At 50.9% G+C, this 27714-nt stretch overlaps 1 protein-coding gene across 8 annotated transcripts in view; it reads right to left on the reverse strand.

The window, feature by feature from the left end:
* CASZ1 (castor zinc finger 1) overlaps positions 1-27714 on the reverse strand; it is a 281496-nt gene that overhangs the window by 35430 nt on the left and 218352 nt on the right. For all 8 annotated transcript variants that reach the window (XM_062604804.1, XM_062604795.1, XM_062604829.1 and 5 more), the window contains 3 exons: positions 12278-12841; positions 4468-5308; positions 1653-1721 (listed from right to left, as the gene is read on the reverse strand). In XM_062604804.1, the coding sequence (XP_062460788.1) occupies positions 1653-1721; positions 4468-5308; positions 12278-12841 (1474 nt within the window). The remainder of the gene's footprint in view (positions 1-1652; positions 1722-4467; positions 5309-12277; positions 12842-27714) is intronic.

Genomic DNA, 27714 nt, shown 5'->3' on the forward strand with positions numbered 1-27714 from the left:
AAACTGTTTTTAAAATGGTGTGTAAATTGAAGGGAAGTGGCTGTGCTGCCAACAGGCGGCTTGGGGAGCTTTTCAAGCAGGATGTGGTGGCCCTTAGCTATCTCACAAGCCTCCCTCAGTTACCTGCCTGACCCAGGGGAAGGGGCTTGCAACGTGCTGTGGAAAGTGGATGTGGGTGAAGTGTTTATGTAGGTCTCTGGCAAAGTTCAGTGGTAAATGTTCCATCCCTGGCAGCATTCAAGGTCAGGCTGGACAGAGCCTTGGGTGACATGGTCTAGGATGAGGCTCCCTGCCCAGGGCGGGTGGGGTTGGAACTAGATGATCTTAAGGTCCTTTCCAACCCTAATGATTCTATGATTCTGTGCTTGAAGGTGGAACCTGGGGACAGAAAGGGTGGCATCTCCTCTCTCACTGCCGTACCTCAGCAATTTCAGCAATAATAGGGTGCTGCTCCTTCTGCTCCATGCAAAGATGGGCTTAAACTGTCCTCTGCTCTCCCAGGAGATTATCAGTTGCCAAATGCACTAGAGGCACTGCTGCTTGAGGAACCATGTGTGGTGGTGCAACTGTCCTCTCTTCCCACGTGGTCTTTTGTCCCCTCCTCCTACCTCAGGGATTTGGGCAAAAGGGAGGAAAGGAAATCACCTCTCATCCACTCTCCAGCTAGGGAGAGCACTGTTCCCACCCTGCCTATGTGCCAAGATCCTCCCTTGGACCTTCCTAGCTGCAGACTGCCTCCCACAGGCAGACTCTCTGGATCTGGCAAGGTGGGAAAGCACAGTACGTATTTCCCTCCCCTCTTGTTAATAAGTGCCCACAGTGGGAACAAACCCTTTAGTTTTATCTCTGGAGAGAAGTGCTTGCTTGCTTCCCTGACTGGTGTCTTTCTGTACATCAGGGGCTTCTGCAGTAAGCTTTCTCACAATGCAGACAGAGGATTCAACAGGCCAGGGGCAAAGGCTGATAGACCCTTTACACCATGAATACAGGAAGGTGTTATGCAATAATCTCCTCTGTCCCTTTGGCTCTCATGATGTTACTCACTCTGTCTCACCACAACAGCCCTGGGCTCCCTCTCAGCATTGCTCATTCCTGACCTAAGCCTGCCCACACCTGTGATAAGGTGTCCTAGTCTGCACCTTATTCAGTGAGGGTTTCTCATAAAGATGAGCTGAAAAGTTTTCTAGGATAAACATCCCACACTCATGCTAAGACCCGCCCAACCCTGAGTTACTTGTGAATTCCTCCAGCCTAGACTCTCAAAGGCGAGATGTTCTTTGCTTGCCTCTTGCAGGCACCAGACATGGTAGGCAGAAAAAAGCTGGAGACAGCGCAGCAATGGACAGAAAGAACAACAGTCAAGAGACAGTGCTCCCATTTAAATCCTCGGCTTCTGCAGTGAAACATTTTTCCACTATTTGTCACAGTCTAACAGCTCTGGGGAGCTGAGCATGCTCTTGGCATGCTTGTACACCTCTCACAGCTACTGCTCTCCCAGGCAGGAGAACAGAGCAAGTACAGATGCCAGAGGGAAATGGAAGTGCCAACGACTGGTTTAAACACTTGATCCAGATGGACAAGACCTGATCTCTCCCACCACCATTCCACCCTCTTCCAGCCCTCTCCCCAAGAAAGTCAAGAGTTTTGCCTACCTGGCAATATACTTCTGGTAAATGTTTACATCTTCGCTGACAGCTGGTTTGTCAGTGGGCAATCCATTCCTAATGAGAAACACACAGGGCAGAGCTGGTTAGAAGGTAGGAACAGGGCACAGCCTAAGATCCTTGGTTCACTCACACACCACTGACACATCTGGAGAGACGGCCCAGGAAAGAGTACCCAGCAAAGCCATCCATACGTTTAACCTCCCTCTTCCTTGCCCTTCAAATCCTGTACCCTTTTCCTAGGGAACCATAGTCCACCTACCACCCCTCCTGCATATTCCCTCTTTGTGGACTCAATTCAGTTTGTTGGAGACACTGAGAAGGCCAACAATGAAAATCTGCTTCCACAGAAAAACCCTGAATACCGATAAAGAAACAAGTGATGGCTGCAGTAAAACAAACACCTCCTTAAAGCACCTTGCAACGCTGCCCTTATTTGCATGGAAGGGCCACCAAGAAGAGTCTCTTTCAGCCATGCTGTGAGCTGCTGCACATTTCCTGTGGCCACCAGTCACCATGCACTGCTACCTGGTACCAGCAAGCTGACTACAGCACCCGAGATGGGGCTTTAACGACCTCTTTTTTCATAGATACCCCAACTCCAACAGATGGGCAGCAAAGGTATTTATGAAGAAAAATCCAACCCAACTGCACCCAACTGTCACATAAGCCTGGGGTTACTTAACACCATCAGGAAGAAGACAAAAATTACATCCTCAGTGAGTTCAGCAAGAGGAAAAAGAGATACAGGGCCAGACTCCAGCCTACCTAAGAGCCAGTGGCATACCAACACGATCCCAGGCAGACTCTATGTGTCCTTCCTTCTCAGTTTTGCCCACGCCCAACCTCCACTCCTACCCATGACAGCTCTGTAGCCTAGTTTAAACAAGGACACTTTCACGGAGAGTTCACTTGAAGTAGGTAGATTAGTTCCAGGAAGGTTAAGAGCATTAGATGTCAGAGAAATTAAACCCATGGCTAGGGCATACGTGCGTATGTGTGAGAGTAAGAGGTAATTCCTCCCAGGCTATTTGGTCCCAGTGGGGACTGCGAATAGAAAGACAGGTCCCAAATACCACAGTTAACACTTCCTCCACCAGCACAACTAATGGGCTGCTTTCTTTTGTCATGAAAGCCTGTATCTAGTAAGCAGCCTGAAGGAGAATGGATCCCCTTCTGTATTCTTGTGTGTGATCAGAACACTGGGAACTGCCAGGTTGAAGGCCATGGTCACTTCCATTCCTGTTACAGCCCCATTACGATGCCCCAGTTGAGGAAGTCCTGCGGCTAGAGGAGGGACCACCATGGTGCTGCAAACCCACACCTGCAGGCAGCAGGACATGAGCAAGAGAAAGGAAACTGAGATCCCAGTGCAACACCAAAGCAGGCAAGAAGAGGCACACAGCCACCCAAGCACAGTTCTAGGATGGCCACTGAATTGCAGGCAGCTGAGCATCCTGCACACTCTTCAGCCACAGAGCCCCTGTCCAAGTCACCCATCACAATAAGGCATTGTGCCTACACGAATATTTACAACACTTGTTTTTTAGTAACAGGAGTCTCTGCCTGCCATCTGGAGCACAGAGAGGGCTCATCCTGAGCAGGGGCCTGATGCAAATGTTAATAAACCTCTGCCCTTTCCCATACACCTTAACCATAGGGCTCTCAAATCTGTCTGCAGGCAGCTGGGAAATGACTGTTGCACATGGAAGACACGTATCATTAGCTCTGCCTTCCAGGTGGGGAAACACGGGCAGTGGGGAAAGCAGACTTGCCTGAGATTGCAAAGAACATTCAAGTGAGGATACAGCCCAAGGTGCACATATTAAACATAAAACATCCTTCCTGATTACCAGAGCACAAAGTAGTAGGACGTGTGTAATGGCATTTGCCACAGAAGTGCAGGACAGAGGTCCTAGACTTAATATAAATGTCCCCATGGGATTCACAGCTCACAACAGTCCCAGGCTCACAGCAAGAAACAAGTAAATCCAAACCATGACAAGAAAGCAGAGAAGTCCCTCATTTCCTCTGTTTGCAGCTTCATGTGCATATGTAGCTTTTCTACAGCTACCACCTCTAGAAGTCACGTTACAATGTAATCCAATGTTTGGCAAGGCCTTGAGATACCTCCATTCAGACAATGGCATCACTGCACACTGCCAGCAACATGTGTAGGAGGTTATTAGTGGTAATTGAGCTAATGAGTTTGCCCAGTCTGAGGGGTAATTGAATCACCTCTATTTGTGCAAGGAACAAGCAAATTGAGAAGACACAGGCCTGGCCCCACAGAAGTTGTATGTGCATAACTCCTATGAAAATTGATGGGAATTAGGCACCAAAATGTCTTCTGAGATCTGGGACAAACAAAAAGCCCCATCTTGCTAACAGTAAAGTCAGCAGAGTTTTGCCATTGAGTTAAATAGCTGCAAGAATAAGGTTTTAGTACAAACACAGCTGGATGCCTGGGGAACCCAAAGAACGAGAAAGTAAAGTAGTTACAACTTTGACCTCAGAGTGCTGATAGCACCACGCTCCTTCACCTGTCATTTTAACATACAAACATAGAGCAGTAGGCTCTAGAGTCATGGCTGTGACTGTTGATGGCAGCCTATGTCCTTAGTGCCAATAAAATAGAGATGTAAGGTGCAACAGAGGAGCAGACACTCCAACAGAGCAAAAAGAAACATCACACATACAATGCAGTATTTATCATCACAGGAACTGGAATTGCCCACTGATCCACACACAGACTTCAGGGACGATGCCCCACTAAGACAAAGAGAACTGGAAGGCCACTTACTTTACTGTAGAGACTGTTCCAGTTGTGATGGAGTCTGTCTTGGAGAAGGTTGACTTCAGGTACTCAGGAGTGTTGAATGACAATGAGACGGACTGCTCTGGTCCAGCCACAGGAGTGCTGCTGGGGGTACTGGCGAGGGGAGCAGGGGCCAGGCTGGGTGTTGGAGCCTTTACTGGAGTAAGCTTCTGAATGCTCCTCACATCATACTTGGAAGGCCGGCCTACCTTGCCTGTCTTGAAGGCAATGGCTCCTCCCATATCTGGGCTTCCTTCTCCAGGCTTGAAAAGGTGCAAGTACTTGACGTTTTCTAGGTCATACTTGGAGGCCTTCTTGTAAGTGTTGCCATTTTGTGGCCTGATGCTCTCACCTGTCTTCAGCTTCTGAATGAAGAAGTCATATTTGGAGGCCCGTGACATAAGGCCCTGCATCTGGGAACTGCTGGGAGAAGGCAGCGGCAGGATGGTGGCTTTGGTCTCCGTCAGCATGGAGGCATCTGCACCTGGCACCCGAATGGGCTGTGCCAGCACTGAGGAAGTTTCTTTGCCCAGCTTGGAGCCCAACTCCTCAGATTTGGTCAAGTGCATGGGCCAAGAGAGCTGCTCTCCAGCTTTCAGTTTGCGGATGTACTCCTCATACTTGGAGAAGCGGGCCCGTTTGCTCATGGCATCTTCACCAGGGAGAGAGGCAGCAGTCGCAGGGGCCTCTGAGGTAGCAGCATTCAGCTTATCAAAGCTGATCTTGCGAGCCAGCTCATCCCGCATGTTCTGGTCATCATAGCCGAACATGCCCAGGAACTCATTCATGGTGGTGGCCGCATAATCTCGCAGCGATGAAGCTTCCCCTGCAGACAACCAAAGTGAGAGAGTCATACAAGGCGCTGATATTTCTTCTCCTCCCATGCTAGCGGTAGTAGCAGGGAGGGGGAGCAAGGGGAGAGGGGAACATGATCTACTGACGTTTGGCTCACTTGTTAGGTTTTACGACTCTTAAATTAATTTGTTTAAAAAAAAAAAAAGTAATTAATACTGGGGTAAAATAAAAAGAGTTCATCAATGCCAGGAAAATCAATTTCCTAAATGTTCTAGCCGATGGCTTTTCAGTACATTAAACAAAGTTTCATAAATGTCTCTGCACTCTTGCCTTGGCCTAATATGAAGAAAAAGTAATTTTACTGGAAGTGAGACCAATGCCAATATGCCGAGGTTTGTACAATTCTGTCCTTGTGTGTGTTTGTATATGGAAGGAGGTGCACAGAAGATAGATGGCAGAACATGTGCATATGCAAGGGGAGGGGGGAGCAGAAACATGTAAGATATGCTATGTGTGCTGGTGAACAGCAGGGCTCAGAGCAGGCAGGACAGCACGGTGTGAGATGGCTAAGGGAGACAGGAGAAGGGCAGAATGGAAAAGCGCAGAGTAGAGAAGGAGAGCAGTAGAGATGGAGACTAAGGTGGGTGAAGAGCAGCAGAGGCTACATGCATGAGAAGCTTGGCAAGCAGTGGAGAAGAGAAGGCAAGACAGAGAGGACAGCTCCCCATTGCTGTTGGAAGTCCTTCCCTTCCCTGACAATTTTGTAAGAGTTCTTCCTTCTCAATCCCAATGGCTGGAGAGCTACTGCTCTCCACATAAAAAGGGGACACAGTTCAGTGAAAGCTGTGGTAACCTACAGGCAGGTTCCCAAAGCAACCAGGAACAACTTCCAGTAAGGGTAAAGTCCACACAGGCGGAAAATAGGTATGGAACAGCCTTCTCTCCATCTGGATTTGGACTGAGGACAGAAAGAGATGTTTTCTTGATGTGAACTCCAGAAAGGGGGAGAATGCCTGTTCTCTGGAGCCTGGGCTGGGAAGGGGCAGGAAGGGGTTAGTCTACCTAAACATGATCACGGAGGAATGAGCAAAAGCTGTCCTTCTTTGGGTTTCTCCCTCCCTTCCTCACTCCCTCAGGCAGTTTCACAGGCCACCAGGAGGGGAAGAACACACATCTGGAGGTCACTCAGTATCAGTGTAAAGGAGGAAATGAAGATTACCCTGACGTGCCAGCTTGGACTCATTTAGGCTTCAGTCTGACATAGCGCTCCTCCTCCTCTCCCTCTCACTTTCTCCTGCAGCATAAAGATTTACTGTGTGCAGGAGTCCTTCAAACCTCCCTCGTCATCTTTTCCAATCACTCACTCTAGCTCTCATGGGCATGCACACCCCTTTACAGGGAGCCAACACAAGGAGATATACTAGCAGCAGAACGGAGGTCCTGGGCACTAGGTCCTACTCAAACCAAACCAACACGGCCTTGATACACAGTGGAAAAGGAAGGTACCAAGGCATAGCTGCAGAATAGGTGAGCAGATCCAAAGCATAAAAATGGAGCCCTAGGATTTGGAGGATCTGACAGCCAATAATGCCATACACAGAGGCATGCACATACATGAGAGCATTTCCATACACACAAGACCCAGTCAATGAGCAAAGTTCAGCTTTCACAACTCAGTTTTCACAGGACAATACAGAGGAAAAGACTGCCTGTAGTGGGCACTAAAATGGGCAAGACCATAAAGGTCATACTCCCATTTCATGCCTCGGAGAACTGTGTTTTGGTGGCAGAAGTGCTGCAGTATTAGTTCCTTATGTACATGGCAAGTTAGAAAAGCAATGCAAATATGCCTGAAGCAGGACAAAGACACACTTGCTAAGTGATGGGACCTGGATGGGATTTTGGGATGCCTGACTTCAGAATAAACACCCTCCTAGTTAGAGAACGGGTGACAATGCCCCTGCAGTGTCTGGCTCAGGTTGCAGCTTTCTGTAGCACAACCTCAAGGGTCACTATTAATCTTAAAGGATGTTAAATGCAGATTCATGCCCCACAGTGTCCAGTAACAAGACTTGTCAGACGGAAAACACTACGAAAGGCTGTATTACTCCATCCTCAGAGGTAGGATCATTTCACCTGTGCTTCCCCCCTTGACCCTCTCCTGTGGCCCTTCCAACCCCTTACCAAAGCCATCAACTTTATCTTTCACACAGACATGTTAAATAATTTCATCTTGCTTTAAAGCAGTTCTCCTTTTACCTTTTTTTCCTCTCTACCTCCATTTCAGTGTAACCCTATGGCCCAACAAAAGTGATTAAACCCATGAAATCCCTATTGGGTCTAACACTTCCTTGTTTTTGTTAAATCTGCTTTCCCTTGTTCTGCTTTTCCTTTCTTTTTGGACCTGTAAAACAATCCCCTAGCTTCCTTCACAATCTTCTGACTTCCAAGCACTGCACAGAAAAGCTCTAGCTGGCCTGTGCCAAACTGCAATGGCAGGAAAAACACCACAGAGAAGATCTGATAAGAAATTAAACTGTTAAGTGTGATTTTTACTAGCTTTAACAGCTGCCCTGAAACCCAGCCAGTGGGTACCTGCTTTGGTACCCATGCACCTTGACCTCAACTGGTACAAACAATTGAATGCAAAACCTAAGATTAAAGGAAAAGGGGGAGTGTTCAGACCTTTTTTTGAGCTTTGTAAAGCCTGAGCTTGAGTTCAGGATTCATTATCCTGGATTTAATCCTCTCACCCCTGCCAAAACACCTTGCATTCTGCTTTTCCTTTGCACAAATTTGGCTGCAGGTGATCACAATACCCTTGCTGATCAACTGCTGCTCAGTCCTTCCTGATCCACATCTCAGACAGTTCCCACTACTCACTACCAGTCAAGCCCACCAACATACCCGCTAAAGCCAAGACAACCTTCACTTATTTGCACCTAATCAGAAGCCTAGAGGCTCTTCTAGTGGAGGCACTTTAAGAGAGGGAGCTGTCTCACCAGAGAGATGGCAGGAGACCCAGCCAACTCATTCTACATACACTTTTCAAACAACAGCAAAGGGGTAATCATTATTACCTAGTTGATAGAAAACCCTCCTCATATCCATGTGCAGACAAAAGTTAAGCAGGACATTGGCTGGGAAACAAATCCCAGTGAGAAGTGCAAAGCCACGGAGCCACAGGAAGCCTTGTCCCTGAGTTTTCTCTCCCCTCCCTGCACTGCATTTTTCTCTCCTTTTCTCTGTAATAAAAGGGCTCCCTCTCTCCTTGCCACTGCTCTCCATTTGTGGGCATTGCCAAAGAGCACAGATCTGTGTGTCTCAGAGCAGCTATCGTATCACAAAGGATCCGAAGCTAGCAAAAAAGGGGCTAAAAATAGCCTGCAGCAGCACACTATATATGGAAGGAAAAGCAAAACAGCCCAAATGGAGTGCAAGGTCTGGATACTGGGGGATGGGACATCCCAGCCAGAGCTCTGTCCTTTATTCTGCTTGGGAGGGAAAACACGTAGACTTGGGGACTATAGAAACTGCCAGTCATCATGCATGTTCTCCCAAGTGGAGTCTCCCCAGGAAACTATGAAGAGAAACCCCCACCTCATCAAAAACAGGGCCAATATTCCCTTTCTAAGACACTTAGCCAACAGGATAATAAAAGAAAGAAGCACTTTGACAGCTTGTACAGGGGAAAGCTTCTGGTGACTACTTTAGCCCACTATGTAACAGAGTAAAGAACACGGGACTGTATAGGAAAATCTCCCTGGGTATGTGTGTGTCAGTGAGATTGTGGAAAGGGATCTCTGTCAGAGACTGTACTGGGAAACCTAAATGCTATATATAAATGTGTGTAGAGATGGGTCAGTCAGTGGGCAGGAGAGGGTGCGTGAATGAATGAAGAAACATATCTGCATGTCCAGATCAGCTTCTGACAACCATCTGCTGACAGACAACAGCTTTGTGACTCCTGAACGTGTTTCCTAGCTGTACTAGAGAGGGAGGCACATAAGGCAAGACTGAGCACCAACTCAGTCCCTTCTTTCCAGAGGGCTCAGAAAAAGCAACAGGGATGGACCTATATGCATATCCTCCATCTTGTTTCAAAGCAAGAGGATTGAACAGCATAGACTAAGTCCCTGCAAACTCTTATCTCGTGCGCAACAAGCTTCACTGTCTCACCCTGACAAAGGTGGCAGGGGTTTGGCACCAGACTACAGGAGGACATGAACAGTAGCTGAAATCCCATAAAGCAGGCTGTGTGAGTACACACTGGGACTCCAGGAAGCAGGAACCCTTCAGCCCCATATAATCAGGATTACTTTCCCTACAGACCAAGAAAGCCAGTTAGATGTAGGAACTGGTTTCCTGTGTGGCTCTTTTCACCCAAGTTTCCAGCTGATGAAAGAAATATGGGCTCAATTTTAAGTGCTGCTGAGCACTGCCAGCTCTGTATCCTCTATCTCCTCAGAGGGAGCACAGGCATTCAGAACCCTCAAAACCACATTCCTGCAATGATTCCCCTGAAGCTGGATTGACCAGGAGGGAAGAGCTGTACTCCTCTCCTCTGATCTGACTGCCTCCTGCAACACCCCAGTTCCCAGGAAAAAAAAACCTCCTTTTTGGTATAGGCAGTTCCAGCTATCACTGGAATAAACTGGTCTGAGAGGACCCAGTGATGAACAGCTTAAAGTCCATTTTCTGGAACACTGACAGGAAAAGACAGAAGAGGCAAAGAACTCTGTCCTTCCCAAAGCAAGGGATGTTTCAGTTTGTGCTTTCCAGGGAAATGTTGTGAACGACATTTACAACAGGGTTCTTGAAACAGACGCTCGAGACCTGGCAGCACGTCTGTTTGCAAGTCAAATCCCATGGGGCTGTATATGTAAACTGGACGCCACATGTGCTATTACCTGCCTTAAACATAAATGAGCCTGCAGCCCCCCATGAGCGCTTATACATTTTTGCATAATCCTTTGACAATACAGCCCCACAAAGACATTTTACCGAGAACCCCTACCCCAGTGCGAACCCTCAGTTCCTTTGATTTCCCCCAGTTTGGTAACATATTTTTTATATTTAAGTTTCCCTCCTTTTAGTTTTCGTAGCAAATAAAAGCTGTGAATGGGGTGGGGGGATTAAAACAAACTAAAAACAGAGTCCAGGCACAATCACCTTGTGTCTGGGAACGACAAGGGCTTTCCTATCAAAGGAAACTGAAGGTCACACTTTTCCTCATTGATCTTGCAATGTTTGTTAATTACTCTGTCACTGATGTGGCGAAGGATAATTAAACAGCTCTGTTTATATCTTATATGCATAATTATGTGCGCTGCCACTGAACTCGTGAAGACTAGAGAATGCGCCTCTCCAGAAGGGGAACGGACAGACGGAGATGAGCTTCGGCTGCATTATTAACAGGAGGAGGAAAACATGCGCGCACACAAAAGGGGGAAAGTTTGATGGATTCACAAAGTGCTGAGATCAGGGGAGGGGTGCATGCAGGTGGAGCAGATTAGGGGGAGATCTTTCTATTACACATTCAACCCAGCTGAGTGACAAATCGGGGAGGGAGCTGATCTGACTTAATGGAGAGAATTCAATTTACCCTAAGCCTTTACCGAGGCTTAGCTTACTCACACACACCCCAAAATCAATCTGGGGGGAACCCGGGTATCAGAAAGCATGAGTGGAATTCATCTGGGGCTTTTCCCAACATTTCTTGCTGAATTCAGTTTTTGAATCATAAAATGGTTTGGGTTGAAGGAACCTTAAAGCCCATGCAGCTCCAACCCCTGCCATGGTCAGGGACCCCTTCCACTGGAGCAGCTTGCTCCAAGGCCCTGTGTCCAACCTGGCCTTGAACACTGCCAGGGATGGGGCAGCCACAGCTTCTCTGGGCACCCTGTGCCAGCGCCTCAGCACCCTCACAGGGAATGAATCACAAAAATAAGGTAGAAGCTATCTGAAAATCAACTCACAGAGAGCCCATGGAGCACACCCTGCACCTGCACCAGGCTGGCACCCCAGACCTAAACAGGAGGGATGTAAAGGGCTGGACCCCATAGTTTCACCAGCTCCAGCCCGAGCTGCCTCAGGAAGGAGGCACCGCCATGGTGGGCAGCAGCCCCTCAGTGCGGGATGAGGGAACAGCCGGCAGCAAAAAGGGATCAGGTTTTGGGTTATGTGCTGGACTGCTCTCTCACAGCTTCCTATTAACACCCAGAAGGGCTCTGGTAGGCAACCAGGATCGGTGCTGAAGGCAGGCAGTGCCTGAGGGCAGCGAGCTCCGAGCTCCCTGACACCACAGCGCCCACAGCCTGAGGGCAGCAGCAGGGGCTCAGCTGGGTCCCTATGGGACTTGCTGCTCCCCTGGCCATGGCATGACACAGCTCAGCCTCCCGCCCCGCGGGTCGGGCCCGGTCTGATCCAATCCAATCCAATCCAGTCCAGTCCAGTCCAGTCCAACCCACTCCCACCCATTCCCCATGGAAAGCCGCCACTCACCGACCGCCTCCCGCCGCTCCTTCCCGAACCTTCTGCCCCCAGCACACCCCCGCCTTCTCAGGTGCGGCCCCGCCCCGCGCCGCAGCGCCCCCTGTCGCCCAGAGCCCCCTCCCGGGCAGCGCCACGAGGCCCCTGTTCCCCCCCCCCCGCCATGTGCAATGCACGGCCAGGAAAGCAGCACGGTGCACAGCGATCTCCATCCAAATGGTGTGAAGTGTCTGCAGGGGCTGATCTACCCTACCAAGGGATGTAGGATCACTTTTCCTTCTCCACCCACCCTCACCAATGCCCCTCTTGGGAAGGGGAGGCTGGAGCAGAGGCAAACTCAGCATGGCCCCGAGAGCAGAATGCCAAGGGCTCTGCCAGGGGATCAAGGCTTCACCCTCCTCCTTGGCTGCCCGATGCAGACAGCATCTACACGGACACAGCAATGCCTTTGTCTGTCCCACAGATAACACAACCCTGGAGCTGGAGGAGGAAGGGGCAGAGGACTCACCTGAGGCAGTTCCTCCCCCCAGCTTGGAGCCTGTCTCGCCACTGGAGGACCGGTAGGCATCGTCCTTCAAGGCTGGCCCATCTGAATCCCTGTCATCCAAGAAGTTGCCATCCTGCGAGCTCCTCAAAGCATCTGCCTCGTCCCCGTTATCTTCCTCGTCGCTGCAGCCCTTGGGCTGCACCATGTAAACCCCTTCGGGGGGCACCTCTGTGCTCTCCTTACATTCCTTGCCCTCCGCTCGCCCCAGCAAGGGCTCCTCGTTGTATTCCCCATTCACCCACTTCTCAATCACCTCCCTCCTTTTGTCCTCCTCGATCTTCTGCACGCGGCTGAGTCCATCTGAGAACTCCGACCCCAGTTCCTTGGTCCCGGGCTGAGGCAGGTCCTTGTTGCTGCTCTCCCGCTGCGGGCCCTTGTCCGCCCGTGCCTGTTCGGCTCCCCCGTGGTCGAAGACGACCTGGCGGCTCAGCTTGGCACAGATGGCATTTAGCTTCAGGCCGCCTTTGCGCTTGGCAGCCATTGTGGGTTTTCCTGAGGCTGCGTCAGTGCATATAGTTCTTTCAGCTGGAAAGAGAGAGGGGAAAGAAGCAGGGAAGGGCATTAGTGGGATCAGACAACTTGAACCCAAACTGCAAATGGCTGGTCCCAACCCAACAGGGCTTTAGGCATGGCCGGTGTCACCCTCTGAGAGGTGGCACTGCCCTCCGTTTCCTAAGATCTGAGTGGAAGCCCAGCCAGGAGAGCCCGGTGAGGGGCATGTTCTGAACCTTCTACTACTAAAGGATGCCTCAAGAAAGAGGCACGTATTTATGCTGGGACTGAACAGGGCTCAAAAGGCACCAAACATCTCAGGTAGGTGAACAAGGAAGGGACCAGCCTTTGCTCCTGGCTTAGGCAGGATATGAGCTCTGGTAAAAGCCTGGCTTGCTCTCCCTTCAGACTGCAGCACCACCTGCTTTCAGGTCCCCAGCTCCATCCCAGATGTGCTGGCTGCCAAAACCACACCAGCCACAACTGCACCCAACCACATGCAGCAGGGAAAACAGCTTCCCAAACCTAAGCCAGGGATGGTGAGGAACTCCCTGAATGGAGTTTGCACATAATCTCAAAGAGAACCAGTATGCACCAGAAAGAACCAGTACCAAGGACATGAACCCCTCTAGGTCCATGCACTGGAGCACCAGACTGGTGTGCAGTGGTATGGAGAAAATCTGGTTGGTATGATTTGATCAGGCTCCTTTGCCTGCTCTCACACAGGAAATTCTGCTCTCACACTTCCCAGCACAATCAGCTAATTAGTGTGGGTTTGTTATTTTAATGTAGTTTATTCATATGTGACAGCTAGTAAAGGAGGGGTAAGAGAAAGTGGGGGAGAAAGGAAGAAGGTAAGGTCTTAACTTCAAGGTCACGCAGAATCTTGAACTAAATGGTTCCTATCAGAGTCACTTGCATAATTATTGTACCAACAATTAGCAAGATTCACTTGCAAATAAAAGCAAAAACCTGATTCTAAAGCAGCTGCATTGTCTCATTCCCCTCTTTATTTATGACACTTCTGACAGGCACCCAGACTAAGAAGGGTTAAAGGTCCCAAGGCAAGAAACGTGCACACAGCCGGGCTCTTCCCCAGCACACAGTGTCGCTATGCTTGCCACTAACACTGCATTGGAGTTACTGTTGGGACATTGCTGGAGGTCCCTCCAAAACCTGCTCTTGGACTCCTATGTCGTGCTGACAGAGCGGCCAGAGAGCAAACAGAAACCGTCTGCCGACCTTGAGAGGTGAGAACGGGTTCCTCCACTGCACAGGAGTCCCTCATGGCAGCTCAGCCTGCACCTCCCTGTCACCAGCACAGAGGTGCTGCTCCAGAGAAGAACAGAGAGATTAATCAGACCCCCTACAATGCATCCAGAAGCCATCATGACAGCCCCTAATCCCATAACATGACAGCCCAATACAAACAGAGTGAAACTTTAGACCTGCTGTCCAAGAGCCAGAGAGTGGCTGCTTAGCATAAACTCCTGACAGCTTCAGACACACTTCCCTGTCAAGGTTTGCAAGAAAAATACCCCCCCAACAAAGTTATCAGCCACACACACACAGAAAGGCAAAACAAACTCCCCTGCTTTCCAAATGCACCCCCCTACCCCCGGCACTAACATCTACGTGCAATCATGCTTTCACAAAGGGAAAGCACACCGTTGCCCCCAAACACATACCTCCCCACCTAGAGACTAGAGCTGTTCAAGAGCTGTGTGTATGTGCTGGCACGCTCCACAAGTGCAGTCAGACACGTACGGGTTAAAAAGTCCCATCTCCCCAAAAATACATTCCCGTACGTTTCCCCACGCATTCCCCTTTCACACATTCCCCCCGCACACGCACGCAGTCCTCACGCATACAGATGGGCACCGGCAGACGCCCATCAAGCTGCAAAAGTCTCTGTGTGCTGGCACCTTCCCTTCCCATCACATTCCCACTCTATTTAGGGCAGAAAGTGAAGGCCGATCCTATGTGCAACTGGTACCACAGAGGGAATCTCGGGAGGCTGCTGTGAGCTCCAGCTGGAGCCCAGCCAGGACACCTACAGCTCCCGCCTGTATGCTCGGGCGAAGGGCCAGCGGAGCCTCGGTGGCTGCGGGTGGGTAGGACGGTGCCTCCGCATGGTGCCCAGGGTGTGTGCCCATGGCTGGGGAATGGGGTCAGCATTGAACCGCTCTGAGCACTGCCTGGTGATTCCCTGTTCCCACCATCCCCAGCCCTGCTGTATGGGTGAGCTCAGCACCGCTCGCAGCTGGAGATAACTGGGAGGCAGACACGCGGCAGCCCAAATCCCCGCTGCGCTCCCCCTTTCTGCAGCGAGGGCAGGTCCCATTATTCTGGTCTGGAGGTGAGCAGCCAAGTGTGTGCACCAGCCGGCAAATGAATATATAAATATTTATTCAAAGGAAGAGAGGAACAGACGTTCCCGAGGCTGCACTTGCCGCGTACGCAGCAACTCCAGGGAGCCTGCAACTTGTCTTCCGTCCCTGTTCCTGCCTCCTGCCACCTCACACACCCTGGATTTGCTCCTCTACCCCCCCAGCTTCTGCCCCCCCCCAGCTCCTGCCTTTCCCCTCTACGTCTTTCCTGTCCCTTCTCCTGTGTTTGGGACTTTTTTTTGAGCACCGCAGTTCTGCCCTTTAACACTTTGGGAATCTTTTCCTGAAGTTTAAGTTAAATGTGAAGCAAGTTCTGAAAACATACGTGTTCCCTGATCTACAAAACTAACCTCCCAGAGACCTTCCAGAGGTGGGATTTGCTCTGCAGCACCAGGGCTCTCTGGTGTCTCCATCCCATCTATGCACATGTGGCTGCGGGAAAGCAGAACTCCCAGCTTCTGCCAACCAACTCTCCACAGCCTGGGCACATCATTTTATCTTTCCATTGCCTTATTTCCTTGTCTATGGAATAGGAGGGACATTGCTTATAACTACTTTTATCAACGTTTCTGTTTCCCTCCTTTAGCCTATCAGTTTCAAAAGCAGAAGGGAAAGAGATGCTTTCAAACGCTTTCACCTTACAAAGGGATGCTGAAGAGGGGACCAGAGCATCTGAGTTTGGTTCACTCGGGCAGAGGGAGAGGAACTGAGCTGCTCAGTGAAGGACCCCTGTATCTACCCCAGGTTGGGACTGCTGTACCCCCAAAGCCAGGCATAGGCTCCCTCCCCCCGGGCTGAGCTCCCCACCCCAAATCACCCTGCGTCTCCATTGCACTGTTTAAAGATTCCAGGCTAAGTAAACATCCCCCTTCATTTTCTTCGTCTAAATAGAAATGTTTTGATTTCGCATCAATCTGAGGAAGCCGTTCATAACCTGAGCCTGTCACACGGACTTTTCATCTCTGCCCAGGACAAACTCTCCCACATGCTCTATTTACACTGAGCGCTTCCTCTGAAAACAATGCCACCGGGAGTTTACTCCGTTCGCCCCCTCCCCACACCCTGTGAGGGGACACCGGTCCCTCCGCTCCGCACCCAGCCCCATGGCATCTCGAGAGCAAACCTCCCTTTGAAGAACAGCTACAGCTTGTCACAACCAGGCCTGGCAAGGAGCAGGACAAAACCCACCTCACCATTTTGCTGCCTTGCCCCCCTTGAAGTGCTCACAAGCCCAGCTCTGCCCCAGTGCCCCTCTTTCCCCTGCACTCCATGTGCTGCAGTGCCCAGTGTGCAGTCCCAGGCTCTCTCCTTCCATGCAGTCCCTGAAGCAGCACCTCCTCTGCCATGAACTCCACAGTGGGGAGTTTCCAAGGTGGGCACGGCTTAGCTCTGCCTTCCCCCAAGGGAGAAGAGGGGCTGAGGGGGGCACAGCATGTGTGGGAATGAAGGGCTTTGCAGCATGGACAGAAATAGGACACCCCGGGCAAGGGGCAAACGCTGCTGTGAAGACAAGGTCTGGCTTTGCAGGAAAAGGAAAAGAGAACCAAAGTCTGGCTTTGGCTTTGGGTCAGTGAAGAAACATAGCCTGGTAGAGGTGGGAAAGGGTCCTGGCTGTAAAAGAGGGGCATGTGGGAGCTGGATGAACCAGCCTGCATGGTGGAGGACAAGGGGTCCTGATTGGGTGCAGGAGCTCAGTGGTGTGGGAAGAGCTGGGGGTACAGGTGGGCCCCTGATGGATGGGGATGGGGTTGAGGAGGGGCAGAAGAGGAGGGGCAGAAGAGGAGGGAAAGGAGAAGAGGGGCAGGAGGGCCGGTGCTGCAGGGAGAGGGGTGCTGGCTGGGGAGGGCCGGCGTGCTGTCACTTCAGAGGGCTGGGTACGTCGAACAGATGGAGCTTTCATATTCCTATTGAAGAGTTTTAAGCCCAGCTGAGCAGCTCCGTTCAAGAGGGAGGTCCCAGTGCCAGCTTTCCAGGAGCTGCAAGCTCTCATTCGATTAATTATTAACAGTATTATTTGGGGCGGGGAGGGGGAGGAAGCAGGGCTGACATGCTGCACAGTCCTTTTCTTTTAACCACTCTGGTGCAAGCTTGACTGGAGAGACTCCAGCCTGCCCAGGAGCCCTAAACAGGGAGGGCAGCACTGCTCGCTGGGTGAGGATGCTCCTAAAGCCTCTTTACACTTGAGCCAAAGGTTTGGAGCTTAGGACAGAGCCAAACCTTCACAGCAGAGGGCTGATGGGGCATTGGGCTTCCCCGGAGCAAGGCCCTGGTTGTGCCCAGCCACATGCCAGGAGGAGACAGGGAATGCAGCCAAACACTCAGCCCCTTCCAGAAAACATTTCCATTCCAGCACAAAGCCTTGTGCATTATCCCAGGCAGGGCCAGGGTAAAGGCAGCGGCAGCAAGAGCCCGGGTATGGCCCACAATGCGTGAGAGTGGATTTAGTGTGTATTTTCCCCTCTTCATTTTATCAATAAAACATTTTATTGCTTTTAGCCCAGGAAATGACCTTGGATTAGCGGATGCCGTCTCTTCTGGCTGACCTTGGGGAGTTCACAAAGGCTCTTTAACAGCCTCCTCTGCCCTGCAAGCATGGATCCCGCCTGTGCGCGTCTGCGTGAAGCCGGGGAAGCCCTCGGTGCGAGAGTTGGACCCGACAGGCTCCAGCTCAGCAACGGGCAAGGAGGAGAAGGAGAATCAAAGACGTGGGAGGAGAAATGAAGCGAGCAGCCAGGGTGTCCTTACACACTCCCTGCTTTCCCAAAGCCCTCAGGGATCTCCCCACACGCCCCATGCATAAACCGTGGGGGAAAAGCCGGGCACTCTGCTCTCGTGCTCATGTCAGTGCAGCCTGCCTGCATTCAGCACTGCTTGACCTTCCCCTGCCTGCCACACTGACACCTCCAGCCACACAAGAGGCCGCTTTGCTCCCTATTTCCTGACCCAAAGGAGCAGAGACCAGAACCAGTTCCCTTCAGCCTGTGCTGCTTCCCTTTGCTCAGCCTTCCCAGCCGCGGAGTTAAGCTGTGATTTTCTGGTGACAGTGAGGGGCAGCGTACAGACCCTGGGCAGTGAATGACAGAAGATATCCTGAGAGGAGGGGAAGCACCGGGCTGCTGCTGGGGCTTCTCCAGTAGAAGAGCTCATGAGCACGGGGAGCCCCCCCTTCCCCTCAACAGAAAATAGCCACATCATCTCTGAATGGTGTGTATTTTCAGCACAGAAGTGTAATTACGGAAGGAGGGAAAGGGACAGGAGAAACCGAGAGGAATTTTCCTCCTCAAGGGAACAGAAACTACAAGCGAAGAGGGCTCTGAGCCAGAGTGAGGTCCCTGCACAGCGCAGGGCAGCGCCTGCCCGGGTGCTGCAGCAAACAGCCCATCCTTGCTGCCTGGCCTCGCTAACACAAGCCTCTCCCCGCATCCCCCTGCAGTGTCCCCTAGTACAGAGCACAGAGGGTCCCCATCCCCTCCTGCAGACACCCCCAGCATTTCTTGTGCCTCACGCAGAGGGAACCCCTCCTGGTGTCACGGCCAGAGTGGCTTTGCCCTCCCCAGAGCGTGCTCCCAGCCCCCAGGTGCCTGTTTCCTCCAGCAGTGTCCTCCTGAAGAGCGAGCCCTAAAGTGTTAACGGCGATTGGTGAAATGGCACAGCAGATTGCTACAATAAATAATTTACTGATATTTATAAATATTCAAATCAGCAGGCTTCAGAAATTGAAAGGGGGGGGCTGAGCTGACGGGGAGGAGGGGTGTTTAGGGAGGGGAGGGGGGGCTGACATTAATTCCCAGGCTCTCCAAATTCATTTGAGAACTGTTTCTCATTTCAAACAAATATTAAATCTTTTGGTGTCAAGCCTCCAAAATAAAATATCAAACAGAAAGTCACTGCCCTCCTGGTGGCTGACGCCTTGTCTGCTGTGACACCGGGTGCCTGTGGCCCTGTCCCCGCTGGGGGAACAACCACAGCCTGCACTGGCGAGGTGCTTGTGTGAGAGCAGAAGGTCAGCCAGCCATACCTGCAACACAGCCCGCTGCACCACCAACCATCATCCGAGACAGGAATTCCCGTTAACACCACCTAGAAGACCTTGCCTTCATCTTCCAGGGGATTCTCTAAATCCCATTAGGAAGAAAGGGCTGAACATCAGAGCAATGAAGGTGGAGCCAAGACTCCTGATCCACCATGGGAACATGGCCTGGCAGTAAACATGAAGCAGAGGGTCAGGGCTCCTGACTTTCACTCTTGCTCTGGAAAGGAATTTGGTTTTAGAGACTGAAGCTGGAGGTTAAAAGCCAGGAGCGCTGGCTTCCAGCCTAGTTTCCAGTCGTGATGTAACCATCAGTCTCCCCAGGTTTCCATGCCTTAGTTTCCCCATGCAGAGGAGAAGGAATGAGGACGATTACCCACCCTGTGGGCTGGATGTTTACTTTGAGACCTCCATCAGCACTCTGTCACTGTGCTGCATTCTTACTGAGCCTTTTCCACCTCTGAGCATCCTACTGACCCCTCAGATGTCCAAGGGAGATGATCCTGTGTCCTCCCCTGGACCACCCCATTGGTAACGCCAAGCTCCAGCACGGGATGAATTTCCCTTAGATGAGTAATGGCTTTTCTAATGCACGGGCAGGCTGTCAGCTTCCCTACTCCCAGTGTTTTATGGGTTTAACTGAACGGCTCTGAACTCCCTAGTAAGAAATAAAGTTATCCCTCAGCGTCCCTTCTAAACATTTCACTCAGTGCAAACGGTGTTTAAGAAAAATGAGGACATATTTCTTCTTAAGGATGCAGTATCCCCCTTCAGAGGCCTAATTTATGCCATATATCACTGGCCAGGGAGAGGAAGGCAGCACAGACCTCACACTAGGAGTGAGCTGGCCCTAGCACAGCCCAGGCACAGCCTCTCCTGCTGCAATGGTGCAATGGGCTGCAACTCAAAGTCCTCCAGAGTCCGCAGAGTCCCCGCTGGAGAGCAGAGCCCGGCTGCAGGCAGCAGAGCAGGACGGACACCGGCACTGCGCCTCCTCCGCTGCCGCAGCGGCATCTCCTGCCTCAGACACCTCCCTCTGCACCACCCCAGCCTGCATGGCCCCCGTCCTGCTCACCCTGCCCCACGACAGCCTCCACGCTGCCTCCTCACCTGCCGCTGACCTGCTCTGCTGCCGCTCCACCAGCTCTTCACAGGCATTTGGCACAGCTGGTGGGGAAAGTGCTTCAACTGCGAGCAAGGACAGCACTAATCCTTCTTCACAGCTCTTTAGTAACGCACGTCTGAACCTTTTCCTGAGCAGATCACAAAAATGATCCTAAATGTGCTTTGATCTTGTCCACCCCTCCTTACAACGAGAGCCGCCAAGGCTCTGCTGCTCACCCCCAAGTGCCCAGACAAAGCTCCTTGCCTCTGCCCTTCCCTTGCCCTGCTCTCCACTCACGTACCCTGACCCTCCAAAGGACAAGAAATAAGCACCTCTTTCTGCATAGCAGTAAAACAGAGAACTTCCAGTATTAACATAAGGAGCAGAATGGAAAGAAGAGGGGAAAAAAGCAAGTAATGGGAGTCGGGAACTTTGGTTCTCCTCCCTGCTCTGCTCTGAACCCACTTCTTTTCTTTGGGCAAATATCCCCCAGGTTCCCATTTTGCCCTTAACCTGCTGGTTTAACCATCAGATGGTCAAAGGTTTCTTGCCTAGCTTAGCAGGCCCAGTATCTTGTTTGCAATTTTAAGTGCTACTGCAATTCAAGTCACAGCAGAGGAGAAGCACTGATTCAGGACAGTTTGAAGCGCAAAAGCTCCTTGTGTCCCACTGCCAATTTTCTAGATCATCAGTCAGTACAGGATAAGATGTTTCAATAGCTTCCTCCTCTTGGTCCCATGAAAACCTGCTCTCCGAGCTCCAGCCTAATGCACTGAGCAGGGTCTCGCTGCTCCTTGGGAGCCTTCTGTTTTCAGTCTTTCCTTTCAGATAACATAAAGCCAAGAGGATTGGCTTCTCTGATCCAGTTTCTCCTCCTTGCCCTATTTATTTATTTATTATTAATTCTTTTAGTCCAGTTAAAAGGTTTACTATCCAGAGGAGCCTAAGTGGCCTCACTCAGCCTAAGTAACTCTATAAATCAAACAGAACTGCTAACATCTACATCACAATCCTGCCATCAATCTCCCCACAGGTTGTGAAGAAAACCAAGGGGAAAGACGCAAAAGGGAGAGTGAAGAGTAATAGCTCATCACCATCGGGCCCCTGCAGGCTGGCTGTGGCCCTTGGAAAACTCCCTAGGAAGCCAGACATGTTGTCAGGGCAACTAAATGCAAACATAATGCCTAACTTCACCTCCTGTAGACAACATGCACGCTGCGGGTGCTGTGCCAGGGGTACAGGGTGGATACAGATAGAGAGAGGGAAGGGGTGGTGGAGAGCAACGAGGGCTGGGGAAGCCTCTGGAGCAGGTTCTGCCATGGGATCCAGCTCCCAAGGAATGAAGAGGAGGCCAAGACGTGAGCCTCTCTGAAATGCTGCACAAACCCCTCTGTAAATGCTGAAGGAGATAGGGCAGTGAAACATCAAAGTGGTAAAGAGAGAACCAGACTTAGCTGTAAGCACTGACATTGGGGAATTAAAAGGGCCTGGGAGAGACAACGTGCTTCTAAAATGACAGTTTCAGAAGGGAATTGCTCAAAGTTTCATCAGTTCCTCTTGGTGACTATCTTTAATGAGAATCCAAACCCACCATGACCCAAGTCAGTAGGGAGGAGCTCCCTGGCTTCAGGCTGGGCTCAGAGTAATCCGTAATCAAGGGCAGGGGTTAAGTGAGCCACCTCCTAAACAAGGGTCCCTCCAAACCCTGGTTGTAGCTGGTAGGTGGTTTAAGAGCAATCTGCAATCCCTTTCAGCACTATTAAGCTCAGACCCAACAAAGAATGCAGACTCCTAATTAATTGCAGTGGGAAGTCAGGAGCTAAATGGGAATTGGGAGCCTGAATGCTTGTTGCATCACTCAGAAACACAGGGCCAGGAAAAGTTCATTATTGTGGTCTTTCAAGGTCCTGCAAAGTAAATCAGCGTGTTAGCCCCCATGAGGGAAATGAGACCTCAGCAAGAGCTGCATGACAGAGGGCAAACTCGAGCATCTTAGCCTTGCAGCTTGTTTTACATCCTCCCCACAGCCCTCAACCACTGCCTGAGCTGTATGTGAGCAGGTAAAATGCTCTGGCCTTGGTATGCAAAAGTGCATACACTCAGATTTCTTAGAGGTTTCTATAAACCCCAGGTGGGGCTGGGAGTCTTTCTGGAACCCAAAGAGCACCCATCACATGCAGCACTGGGAGTTCAGGGGCTCTTTAATCCCTGGAGATGCCTGACACCTGCAAATACTGTGCAACACGGCTGGGAGGAACACTTGTCCATCCTGTTTGTGTGGAAAAGGCTCACAGGCTGGGAGAGGAAAGCTGAGCTCTGGTGTGAAAGCACTGGGACATCCCTGAGCTTGTCAACTCAGCAGTCCTGGCAGAGCTGCATGGGAGGGACACTCACCCCTGGCTTCCCAGTGCTCACACCACACCAGTTCTCTGTCCTGCCTTTTGCTGCTCTTTCTTCTGGTCATTAAGGCTCACGTTCTCACCTCTCCTGTCCTCCTGAGCCCATCCATGCGCTAGCACTGTCACCAACGGTGAACACACACGTCTACAAATACGAGGCCGTGCAGGAGCACTACCACATGCAGAGGCATACATGACCCAGCACACACACACACACACACAGAGCTGCATGTCTGTGCACGTGCTCATGGAACAGCCTGCACGCAGAACACATGCTAATGCACGCGAACATCCATGTACCTGTGCTTGCACATGTATTACACCGGCACACCGTGGTACACACGGGTGCACAGTGGCTGCACCTCTCCAAAGGCACACACTCGCAGGCATTCAGCTCTGCTCAGCCCCAGATGCACCGAGCACCCACGGACACACAGCCCACATGCAGACACGCACAGGCAGAGCACCCTGCATGCACTCACACACTCACACACACTCGCTTTCAGCTCAATTCCGCGCGCCAGGAGCTGTTTATTCTGCAGCTTGGAATGAGGAGACAGTGGGCTCCCAGCCGGACGCTGCAGCCAGGCTCGGCAGCAGGGACAGACACGCTCCCCATCCCATCACAGAGCCCCTCTTTACCCCCAGCCCAGCTGCACCTCACACCTTAAGGTAAAAAGAGCATCGGTGAGTGTCTCATTGGAGCTGGCGTCCCAGTGGAGTGTGTGTGCCGGGCAGGGGATCTCTCCCTCTCCCTCTCTCTTCCACTCGCATCTTTTCATGAACTCTATTTCTCTTTCCTTTCTGAAAACAACTGAGCTGTAAATACTGTTTAACCTTCTTCCCCCGTTCCCCCCTCCCCTCCGCACTATAAAAACACAAATATGCCATAACTCAGCTGGCTCAGCCGCCGCGCCTCCAACATGCCCTGCTCCAGGCCTCTCAGGAAGGTCATAACAAACGACTTTCCGATTCAGTGCTCCTGAAATAATTTTGTGTATTAAAACCTGAATCTGCACTTTCTGGACCGAAAGCCTCTCTTAATTATGGCAAGCGTCCTTGGGATGGACAGTGATCCTTCACCACGGCACCGCTAACCAACCGGAGAGGCTCCGGCTCCCCACCACCTCCTCCTCCTCCTGCTGCCCCCTCCCACCGCCACCCAGCCCACGGCCCCCCCCTTGCTCCCTCGCCCCCCCGCCTTCCCTTTGCCCAATCTGTTTTCAAAGTGTGTCTGTCCTTTATTAAATTGTTTTCTTTTCCACATTATCAGTTGCCATGGAGACCTCATCTCTCGGATTATTTGAATTTCATTATATCTATTGATTTGGGAGCATTTCATCTTTTTTATTGTTTTTCTGTCAATTTTCAAAACGAATAACCATCTAATTTGCGTCAGTGCTGATTATGTTTGTCCCTCAATAGAGGTCGGCAGCTGCGTCGGGGAAACAAATCAATGGGAAACCATCATAAACCTCCCCAGTACAATCTCCAGGATATGTGGGTGACATTCCACGCCTGCGAGAAACACTCATCATATCCAAACTTCTTTCTTTCTTTTTCTTTTTGCTTCTCCCCTCTCTTGTTTTTTGCTGTTATTCCCCCCTCGTAGCCGGCTCCGCTGGCCACTGGCGGCTCACAGTTAAAACCCTATTTATTTTACACACATCCATAGACAATTTTGGACACATTGCATTTTCAGACAGGGAGGGGACAAGGGTGAGAAGAGGGGGAAGAAAGAAGGGAGGAAAAGGATGAGGAGGGATAGGGAAAAAAAAAGAGGAAAAGTGGATCGGGGTTGCAAATTGCTTACTATTTTTTTTTTTTTTAATAATTTATGCAATTTTAAGCATTTATGTATAAATTTTTTAATAAGCCACCCTGGAGCAAAATAGCCATTAACATCCCGACGTCCTTCTGTCCAATGGGCTCGTGTGCAGGATCAATTTCCGAGAGTACTTTCCCTTTTTTTTATGACATGATAAAATGCTTTTAAAGCAACTTCCACAAATATGGAAATTTTTTTCCCCTCCTCTTTTTTTTTTCCCCTTTTTTTTTTTTTTTATAAGAGCCTCCACGTATTCACCAGGGAGAGCAGAAGTGAGTGTGTGTGTGTGTGTGTGTGTGTGTGTGCTGGGGAGGGCAGTTGGCAGAAGGATAGACCCAGCCCTAACTGGAACGGACCTGCCTGTCCTTCTAACAAGGGCATAAACTTTCATTAGCGATGCACACAGTCAAAGGCAATTTAGGGAAACGCGCTGTACAGAAAAGGAAAACCTCAGCGGTTTTTATCCAGTGGCTCCTTGGCTCCGTCCAGGGGGCTCTATCCTTGAGCTCAGCTTGTGCTCTCCAACCAAAGTGACCCCACCGGCCCCGGAGAGGGGCACAGAGGGGACAGGGGGATGCGGCTCTGGGGTTGGTGGTGCCCCGCAGCTGGTCTAGAGCAGCCAGTCAATATTCATCTCTTGCTGGAACCCACCTACAAGAGGCCCAGAGCTATCAGTTGCTCTGCCCACTGCAGAGCTTCACCCCACCAACGGGCTGGTCCTCCCCAAGGTCTCTATTTTGGGTTTCTGCACACTGACAAGTAGCCTGCAGTGCCCGATGCCCCTTTGGGGCATTAGTTACAAGCTGGCTCTGCCCAGACCCGACAGATGTGTCGCTGCTGCTCCTGTTTCCACAGGGCATATAGACTGGTTATTTTTGCAGCTGGGACATGTTCAGCCTCACATAAGAACCTGGAAAATGCCATTCCTAAAGGGACTGGCCCCGTGAGCAGGCGCAGCTCTGTGGAGGAGTGACATGAGCACACACGGCTGGAACGGCCAATACAAGGGGCTTGGTGGGGTCTGGAACCACAACCACACACTGGAAATGAAACAAAACTAGCAGTTCCCTTGGCCCTCTGTCTTTGGGGCTTATGCACCCTGAGCCAGATACACATTGTATGTGCCCAAGCGTGGGAAGTCCCTGTGCGTGTTCCTATGATTTGCTTCAACATGAAGCCCTGACGCTGGTTCTTCTACAAGAGCAGATTTCTTTACCTTTTTGTATGCCACACTTCCCGAGATAACACAGACCTGCGAATTTAATCCTACTGACAGCAGGCTCTCATGTTACTGGTACCTTACACAGACCCCAGCACGCTCCCAGCCTGTGCAGCCCTGGATGCAGGCTCACCCCATCCACAGCCTGCCCCGTGTGTGATGTCTGTGGGTATCTGAATGAAAGCAGAGGGGAAAATAATATATAGAAAATAAAGAACCAAAGGGCAAGCCAGTGCTCAGCTGGAAAAACACAAAGTGCCGAGAACAGCAAACCCAATCAATAACAATCACAACCCAGCAGCGGGCCAGGAAAGCGTGAACTGTTTTGGCCTGCTCCCTGCATGCTCCCCCACTGGGGAAACACAGTCCCTGGGGGTCCATGATTCCATCCCCTCCCACTCCACCCTGCGTTCGCCCTCATCATAAAGCTTTATAGAATGCAAGTCCCCCAGGCTTGTTTTGGTCAGAAAATCAGCAGAGAGGAGAGAGGATCTCTGGATGGAGGATCAGGATTCCTGGGAGTGAGCTGGCACCCAAGCAAAGCTGTTGATGCTATGAAACACTGCTTCCAGCAAAAGCTCCTTACACCCCACATCCCTCCAACCACCCCTCCAAAGTTCTGTGCTGCCCAGGGGAGTGGCACTGCCTAGGACCAACGTGGGGAGAGGGAAACATGGAACGTGTCAGGGAAAAGCGGGGAGATCTCCCATCTCCCGGTCTAGCATCACTCCTCAGGATAGATTTTGGGGATTTCACTGTAGCAGCAGAGAGGTCAGCAGGAGTTGAAGGTTTTCAGATCGTATATATCACTCTATATGGTCTTGTCTATAGTGAGTGCTAAATATAGCCGCACCAAACCTGGAGGTGACTTGAGTGCTGTGGTGCAGGGACATCCGCCACTGCACAGGCACCCTCCGCTACCTCAAAGCAATACAGATGTCAACAGCCACAACCCAAACTCAAGAATGCCTGTGAACCCTCCATTCTCCCACTGCTGAGAGTATGAGCCAGGTTCTCCCTCTTCCTTTCCCCCTCTCATAACCAGAATGGTTCCTCCTTTTGAGTGGTGACCAGTCAAAGTAAGGAAAATTCTAGATTTAAGGTCCACTTGTCCATGGCATGTTGGACCCTCTTATCTATGGCACACCAGCATCTGCTTCAGCATAGCTACTTAACAACTTCAGCAGTGCAAGAAGCTCTGAATAGAAGGGGAAAGTCTCTTGTGTGGGTCAGAATAATTAGACTGAGCTCAAATTGGCTTTAGGCATCTGCTGCTGCCTCTGAGCAAAATCAAGCCATGTTGCTTCCATCAGCATCTCTCTGCTGTTAGCCTTACCCTGCAGAACAGAGGGGACCACATACTGCCTTGTGTAGGGCATCTCTGGGAACAAGACTTGCTCCAGCAGAAGCCATAAAGCCTCCTTATCCAGCTCTCATTAAAGCCAAGAGAAAAGAGGCCAGACAGAGAGATTGAGATGAGCCATTTCCCCAACAAACTTGCTTCCCTTTTTCATTCGCTCCGTTCTTTTTTTTCCCCCTTTAACTGTCATTAAAATAACAAGTTTCTGTTACAGTCTAAACATTCCCACATTGTATAAAGGGTTATGTTACACCAGAGTCACTGCCGGGCCCAGTGTTTGCACAGAAACCTCACTGCAGGTCCCCCCTCCTGACGAAGTGACTTATTAAAGTTTAAACAGTAATTAACAGAACAATAAAAATAAAGGGATGTTTGGGGAGTCGTAGTGCACACAGGGTTTTTGGCAGTGCCAGCACTTTTCAGTGCCCTGTGCTGGCAGAAAACACGCCTGCAAAACCAGTGGGAGAGATGGTGTGCTCAAAGGTATGATCCCAGCACCAGGGTGCAGAGAGCAGCAGGCAAGGGTGAGAGGGAAGGGGAGATGCTGACAGGGCACTTGGAACTGGTGCTCACCA

Source organism: Pezoporus occidentalis, unplaced genomic scaffold, assembly GCF_034315485.1.
Source record: "Pezoporus occidentalis ecotype Australia unplaced genomic scaffold, CSIRO_AGI_Poc_V1 ctg119, whole genome shotgun sequence".
Lineage (NCBI taxonomy): Eukaryota > Metazoa > Chordata > Aves > Psittaciformes > Psittacidae > Pezoporus > Pezoporus occidentalis.